Source organism: Stegodyphus dumicola, chromosome 2, assembly GCF_044657685.1.
Source record: "Stegodyphus dumicola isolate Sdum_Otavi_A_Nest chromosome 2, ASM4465768v1".
NCBI lineage: Eukaryota > Metazoa > Arthropoda > Arachnida > Araneae > Eresidae > Stegodyphus > Stegodyphus dumicola.
The window spans coordinates 220,163,811-220,172,439 of NC_140769.1; the positions used below are offsets into that span (position 1 = coordinate 220,163,811).

General features: G+C 29.3%; 1 protein-coding gene across 2 annotated transcripts in view; it reads left to right on the plus strand.

The window, feature by feature from the left end:
* Positions 1 to 8,210, plus strand: part of LOC118199796 (uncharacterized) — a 32,243-nt gene extending 24,033 nt beyond the window's left edge. For both annotated transcript variants that reach the window (XM_085811794.1, XM_035371659.2), the window contains one exon: positions 2,524 to 8,210. In XM_085811794.1, the coding sequence (XP_085667920.1) occupies positions 2,617 to 5,265 (2,649 nt within the window). In that variant the 5' untranslated portion in view covers positions 2,524 to 2,616 and the 3' untranslated portion in view covers positions 5,266 to 8,210. The remainder of the gene's footprint in view (positions 1 to 2,523) is intronic.
* Positions 8,211 to 8,629: the final 419 nt, after the last annotated feature.

The window sequence follows — 8,629 nt, forward strand, 5'->3', positions numbered from 1 at the left end:
ATAATAGTAATAAATTTTAAAACATAAATATAGATTAGATTGAAATACGGAGCTAAGAAAAGTTGCAAACAGAGTGGAAAAAGAGTATGGGATTCGAACTTATGACACCAGGAGACATTTCTCGCTTCCATCAGCTTTACCACTACGCTATCATCACACTGATGGGATTAGCAATTTTGGCTTATGTAAATCATCAAGTAAATGAATTCTTAAAACTAAATTTTTGGGTTCTATTTCAGTGTGCTATCGTCTAAAAAATTCACCAGAGTTTATTCTTCAGCTTCTAGGCATTTCTTACAAAAATAGTTTTTTAAAGTGGCATTCCGATTGAAGTTAGACGGACTGACAAAAGCATATCCAAGTGAAAGATGTGCTGACAAATATATATTAGTTAATAAGGTATATGTATAAATAGAGAAATATAAACTTAACATACTTTTTAATGCAGTAGAATATTTAAAAGGATATCAAATTAAATTTATAAATAACATTATTACTTTTTATCTGTTTCAAAAGAAAAAAAAAAAATCATTTAATGCCTTATCTGATTTGCTATAGTAGTTTTATATAGTCAGACTTCATTTTCATTAAAAGTAAATGTGTATGCAGAACTAGGAAATAATTGAAAGGACAAATTTTGCTATTTTCTTTTCTTTTTTTAACTAAATTCAGTTGATTGCTGTCTTTTTCGGTATGCAGATTTCTCGCTATATAATTCAAAAATAAGTATTTTTTTAGCAAAACATCCAGACTTTCCCTGATCCAGCATTCATCGCTACTTCTGCCGTCATTAGTTTTTGGTGACGACACCTGATGGCTCCTTTTGTACCATGTGACCCCAATGCTTCTGCAGACATATGGATAGAAGATGAACATTGTTGAACTCCATCCGTACGTCATCAGTCACCGCACATCGACCAGATTGCAGATTTTAATCAAAGTGAATTCATTCGCTGATTAAAGAAACACATACGCAGAAGTGGAAACAGGCCTTAAGGCCTTGCCACTTCTCTTAGCTGTTGTTCTGTAACTATAGCATGCATAATGGGGTTATCACATTTTAACAAAGCAGAGAAATTTTTCTGAGAAATGAACTTTTCCTTTTCCTACCATTGAAGGTTTCGTAGCTGAAACACTTTCGCTGTAACCGATGTCCTGTCTACCTGGAACATAAATTTTCTGTCTCTAATATATACAAGCAAAATATAAATAAATGGATTGATTTAGCTACATATATGTTTACTAACCCTCCACTCAAAAAATTATTTTGCGTTTACACTAAACTAAGTTACTGCAAAACCAGTGAGTGGTAAAAAAATTTTACTACCTACTAAGTGGGCAGTGGTATAAAAATATTGACTACCCCTGATTTGTGCAATCAATTTTTACTACTTTGTAGCTAATTATTTCTTGCTTAGGCTGCAAATTGGTTCATGAACTATGACAATTGTCAACATAAACCTTGGGTTTCAGGTTTCTTCTGACCAGTTGTCCATATTTCAGTTGCAATAAAAAATTATAAAACACTTCCAATTTTTTGCTTTGGTTTTTCTATAAGTGTTATTGTTTTTATATGAACTGTTTGTTTTTCTTTGCATTATAAATTTCACGATGGAGATGTAAAACTTCATTTACCATTTTTTGAAGACTGTTAAATCTCTCAAAGTTGATCTATGACTTCTAATATAGCAGAAAGTTAATTTAGCTTTGTAAAAGCCTTCAAATAAGTAAGTCCTTTAAGGAGGGGGGAACAAATTCTGATTGAATTTCTTCATTCTTCCCTCTTCTCTAATTCTCTTCTTCTTGTGTTCATATTCAGTGAATTCCTCATTAGTTAGTTCACAATACTGCTGGTCTAGCAAGAGTAAAATATCTGCAACTTCACATTGCAAGGAAAGATCTTTAGTGAATGTCACAGTATTTTCATGAATCGTTTGAGATCATTCTTATGATTGAAATATTTGAATTCATATAGAAAATGCTTATCAACATCCAAATTCCATTCATACATTTAACTCTAACACTTTCCCAAGCAGTAGCAAGACTTTTAATGCTCTTCAAAATGTAATACTTTTTTTCCAGAATCGTGCAACAAAGGCTGAGCAACTTTATCATTTGTTGCAATAGCCTGGCAGATGTAACATGTAAGTAATTTGCCTTAAATGCAGTAGTGAAACAAGATTCCACAGGCCGAATCAATGGCATTGTATTTGGGAACAAGAAAACAGTATTCACATTGGTATTTGAATTTGCTAAATGTGAAAGATGGTCAAGTACATTATCTGAAAATAATAAAATTTTGAAAGAAACTCTTTTATTCATATTGTCATTGCTCTAAAAACTGAAAAGCAGCTGTGAAGTTAACTGTGCGTTGGATTTTTTAAGATACATATTTTTCATTTCTGAATAATATAACTGATTTAATTACTGATTTTTAAAATGAATGTTTTGTTTATTAAATTAACATTTGATTGTTTGTTATTTGCTTTTTATCTCTGATAATTTATTTTTTTATTTATTTAGATGCATGATCATATTTGGTACAGGATTCTTGGTGACTGAAAATTTATGTTACTTGTTGTGGTTTAATAACAGCTGGTGTCATCTGCATTAAATATGGATTGCCCTAAAAGTGTGACTGTCTCTCCAGGAGCTTCACCTATTAAAAGAAACCGTTCTGTGAAAGCAATTAATCTTGATCTTGCAATAAATAAGTTAAAATCAAAAGCTGCTCCTGATATATGTATGATTGGAAAAAATACAAATTTGGATAAACGTAACGGAAATAAATTTTCTTCCTTGAAAAAGCATAAAACCTCCTGTAATGAAATGAAGGATATTAAGAAGAATGAATCTTCTGATGCAAAGATATCAACTGTAAACAGGCCAGAGGTTGAAGAAAATCTAAGTTCACCCCTTCAGAAAGTAAATCCTACCAAATGTGTTTTATCCCCAAAATCTGTACCTACAGTCATTACCGTACCTCAGAGTAATGATTTGAGCGACAGTGATGTAGTTGAAGAAAAATTTAGTGATTCACTGAATGAAAATTTTGTCAGTAAGTGTTATATTATGTGGGAAAATAATTCAAATCTTTGTTGGCTGGATGCATCAATGTCTTTAATTGTGCATAACCATACACTGCGTAAAGTGTTTAAGAATAGTCTAAGTTTTAAGATTACTGAATCCCCTCAGATTATGAAGATATTTAAATCGTATTATGAAGCAGTTTATGTCATTAATGATAGGAATCTGTCAAAGAGATATGATCCAAGGCTGAAAATCGCTAAGGAAAAATTAAAAAATATTCGGGAAAGTACACTTTTATATTTACAACCATTCATGAAATGTAAAGAAGGTGAGCCTGATTCTGCCTTCTGCTCTCTTTATAATTTGATAGCTAAAGATGAAAATGTAAGAAATCATTTTGAAACAGAATATGCTGTTTTGAGGGATTGTAAAAAGTGTAATGTGCGCAGAACTTTAAAGCATAAGAAACCTATTATCACCCTCTCTAAAGTGAAATCTTTTGAACCTAGTGCTCCAGTTTCTCTTTTTCAGTGTTCTTCTTGCAAAGAACGTGATCAGGAAATGGTTTTGATATATAAAAGTTTACCTCCTTGCTTAATATTTCACTTTGAAAATGGAGCAGGCACTGGAGCTATTCAGCATCTTGAATTTGACCTGCAGGGACGTATGTATAAGCTTACTGGTTTAATGACCATGGAAAAAATTTCTGAATCAACAATAAATCATTATATTACTTGGATACGTGACCCAGTCACCAATAAATGGCTTGAATGCAATGACTTGAAGCCAGATATATTGACTTTTGTTGGTGAACAACCAGATATTAAGCTTCAGAATATTCATATTATTATGTTTGAAGCTGCTGATGAATTGGGAATAATAACGAACAATTCAGCTGTTTTGAAAAGTGTGTTATGTGATGAGGATGCATTGGAGAAGAAAAATGATGATGTTCCTTTTATTGATATTACAGAAGAGGAATCGAACTCAAAATCTAATTCAGTTATAAATGATATTTCCACTACCGTAGACAAAAAAATCAATTCAATAGAAAGTAATGCTGCTGCATTACTTCGTCATGGAACCACTATCAGTTTAGTTGAAAGAAATCAGATTACCATGGATACTGAGTATAATGTTTGGGATACTGAACACGATAACAATCTTGATCAATCAGCTAAGACTGTTACTTTTTCAGAATTGGGAAATAATGTTTCTAAACTAGTGAGGAGCTTTCATAAAGTATCAGACGATAAAAAAATTTCTGATGACAAGCCAGATAAAAATATTTCTGAAAATAATCTGAAATGTGTTATTGAAAATGCAAGTCCTTTAAAGCCAGAAAATGTAGAAATTTTTGAAACTTCAATGGGAAATGCTGCTGTTAAAAGAAAATTGTTTCTTGATCATGAAATCTGTGTTAAAAAGTTCAGGGGAGTGACTACAAAAAGCACTTCAAATGAAATTTCTAATTTTCAGATGCGACAAGATGAAGTTATTTCACCCATTAAACACAATCCATGTCAATCTGACATAAATTCTGATGCTTATGGTACTGAGAATGAGGAATTATCTTTACAGATGTTGCCATTGGAACCAAAAAATAAAAATTTTATAGAACCTGACCAGAATGAATTTCAAACCATTCTTGATGCTATGAAAGAAAAACCTACAGGGGATGAACTCTGTGAGCAAAGAAAGTTAGAAAATGTAATTTGTGAATTCATAAACAAATTTACAAAAATTCAGAAGTTAGAAGAACGTATTAATGCTTTGGAAACTAGGATAGTGAAAAATGTAGAAGCTGAAGATGAATGTCCTCAAAAGTTTAAGATGCTAAAAAATGAGAATTCATTTGGAGTAAAAGAACAAAGCTTCATGGACACTGAGGAAAACTCAGAAAACAAACTATCTAATCAACCAATAAAATCTTCAGAGACACCAAATGCAGTTAATAAATGTGTAGAAACTTCAACTGTTCCTAAGCATTTAAATCAGAAAAACTTTCCTAGTATGGATTTTTCAGTTCTTGCTAATGGGAAAATAAGTGGTGATTTTGCTTCAAATGATAAATTTTGTAAAGGAGAAAAAGAGTTTGTTTCTAGATTCAGTTCTGTTAAAAGAAAAAGCAATTCATTGTATGATAATTCTGGTCAAAATATGAAAATTCAAAAAATTGTTGATGGAGTAACAGAATATTTTATGAGTCGTATATTTGATTGGTTTAAATTTTGATTTGGAGGTTTGGGTGATTAGAGTAATTTGTTTCATTGTATTTCATGTTGTAATACATTTTGCATACACAAAGGGCATTTTCATTTGCACACAGATTATTATGTTATTTCCTTGTTGGATGCACTAATTTACTTGTTGGCGAAACAGATTAACTTTGCAAAGTTGTAAGGAAGTATTTTGGTTTATAAATGTATTAAATTCATTTATTTCAAATGAGAGCTCATTTTTATTTATGAAATGCAAGTTTTTATTTGTTTTCCAAATTCATTTTTATTTATGAGATTAATACCTTTATTTAGTATTTTTACTGTGATTGCACTCTTAGTGTGTTTATTAATTAGTTTAATTCATCATTTTTATTTATTAAAATTAGTCTTAGTTTTTTTTTTAAACCTAAAGTTATAATCTACTTTAATTTTACATATATATATATATATATATACATTATGTAGAACATTGCCTTGTTTAACACATTTTCAGAACCTAAGTTTTTATTATGTTGTAGGGTTTTTGCAAATATTTAAAACATTTAAAATCAATTTATATTTTACTTTTATGTTTATCACTACATAATTTTTAAGCTTCTGTCTACTGAATTTAAATCAGTTGTATTAATTATTAATTTGCATTTAAAAGAAATGAGTACTTTTATGTATGCACAACATACAAGTATAAGTAAAAGGCATGTATGTTATGAAAATATCAAAATTCTGTCATCTTATGGTATTTAAATATATATTAGCTGTATTTTTCCAATAATATTTTTAGACATTTGGGGAGGGGAGAAATTTGTGAAAAATCTATTTTGCAGTATAGTGTTGATTTGCTAAACATATATTCAGAATTTTCTTTTTAGCACTTTTATCCACCTTGTGACCCCATTTGAAAGTGTGATTTATAATTTGAATACCACTTCTGTAAGCCTCAAACATCTTCAATTGGTGATTTGGATTTATTTGAAACCAAATTTTCACTCAGTTTCTATTTTCTACTGAACCTCTGTTCATTCTTTTAGTTACACCTAGTAACATTTGTTTTCCTCCATGTAATCAGATATATTGTGTTGCAGTTTAATCATCATAAAGTAAATTACATATTTATAATTAATTTACTGGTTCATTCTCTTAGAAAAGCATCCTGTGTTATCAGCTTGATATTTATTTTTTGTGTTCATTCATCATGGAATTTTTCTGTTTCTTGTCATGGCTTTGAACCTATGATGAAAATAATGATGGAAGGTTTGATTTTAATTAATTATAAGAAACATGTAATTGGTTTAAATTAAAATCCTAAAAATATTTCAAGAATGAAAACTGGCTTTTTATTGAAACAAGAATTTAGCCTTTTCATATTGTAATTAAAGCCAAATATTGTTTATTATATTATTGATTAAGCAGACTTATTTATATGCATTATTTTTATTTTGTTAAAAAGTGGAAACAATAAAATACAGTGCCTTACATTGAAGCATACATATGGAATTGTAGTTTCTGATTATGGAAGTATAACTTCATTAATCACTGGAAAATGTCTTAAAGTATTTGAAAAAATATTTATTTATTAATTATAATTATTATTATTTATTTTTCAAATTCATGAGCCAAGTTATATCACTTAAGAAATTGAAAATATCTGTTGATTTATAACACTGTGATAGTATACACTTATATGTTATTGAAACTCCTTAATTATAAATTTCTCTATGCACTATGTTCTGTAAAAGTACGAATTTGCCTTAAAATATGATTGCCTTTTGAAACCTGTTTAACACAGTCATATTTAAATTGAAATGTATATAGGTATTTTTGTATGATATGGAAAAAGTGATTTGTGATTGTCTCATGTTACATTTCTCTCTCTCTCTCTCTCTTTCTTTCTTTTTTTTTTTTTTTTTTTTTTTTTTTTGTGACATTTATTATGGTTTGTTCATTTAGATATATATAACCATACCTTGAAATTATTTGACTTTCTTGTTGAGTTCTTCTGTTTTGATAAGAATTAACTAGCACTGAAGTTGTTAAATTGAAAAAGGTGTGTATTTTATTTATGAAGTTTTTGCAAGTTCAAAGATATCTTATATTGAGTGTAAACTTTCTGTTATCATTTGAATGTATGCATAACAACTATTATATAAAGTATATATATATAAATCATTAAAATGTTAAATGCAGTAATAAAAAATGTGATTCTGTATTGAAATAAAGTCTTATTAAAATAGCCCACTTTATGAAATTGGGATGGATATAACTTTCAGTATGAAAAAAATAATAAAAAAATACATAGTATAAAATTCAGTAGAGTAAAAAAATTCAGGTCTAGCTTTTCAGTGGGAAGTTCAGAAGAAAAAAGCACTCAACTGTGATACAAGTATAGTATGTCCCGATTTAAAGTTCATGTTCCATGATTGCAATGAAGAAATAATTACAGGGACTTTGAAAAAGGAAACAAATACACAAAAGCAACTTTGATGTTTCAATTTCTAATGGAAATTCTGACTTATGAATTATGTTGATGAAGACAGCAGAAAAATGCTGATAATACACATCGGAAAGTAGGTGCATAGTTCAGTGTAACCTGTAGGCTTGATTGCCGCTAAAAGATCTGAACCTAAAGTTCCAAGTTTTAGAGGCCCCAGACTGCATTATAACTTAACACTACATTTCTCTCACAAAACTGAAAAGAGAGCATTGGAGGTTGTTCAGGAGTTAGTGATGCATCAAAAACTGATTGTTTAAGCTCTGTAGATATATCATTTTTATGTTTGAAATAATTTTTATTTTCCTTTCTAATGGTATTATTTCGGCCTCATTTTGGATTAACAGTACTTAAATTTTTCATTTACATTTACAATTCCATACATTTTTAAGCCATTAGTATGTTTTGTTTTTCCATGCCTGCAAAGCTGTTAACGTATAGAAAATAAATGCTGAAGAAGCACTAGTGCATTTTCTGTTTGATGTTATTCTGACCAACCATTTTATGTTGAAGTCGGTACATCAGTGCATGTATGCATGCTTTTTTTTATTATTATTATTTTTTTATTTATAGTAATTTCTTACCCTTAATTTTATATTTTTGTAAGTCCTAAGTTATTAGATTAAGATGCTCAGAAACATGAAATTAAGACGGTTGAAAAATTTTCTTAAAAATATCATGAAAAGTGATTGAAGGTATTTCTGTCAGTCTGCTGCACAAGAGATTTGCAGATAAGAAAGATGGTAGATTTATTTATTTTAGAAATGGAAGTAGTAGTAGTTAGTAGCTTAAGTCAGTTTGCATGAATATTTTAATATGCGGTATATAATTTCTGAATAAAATTTATGATCTAAAGTTTTTGTTTTACTCATATGATCTGTTTTTTGTT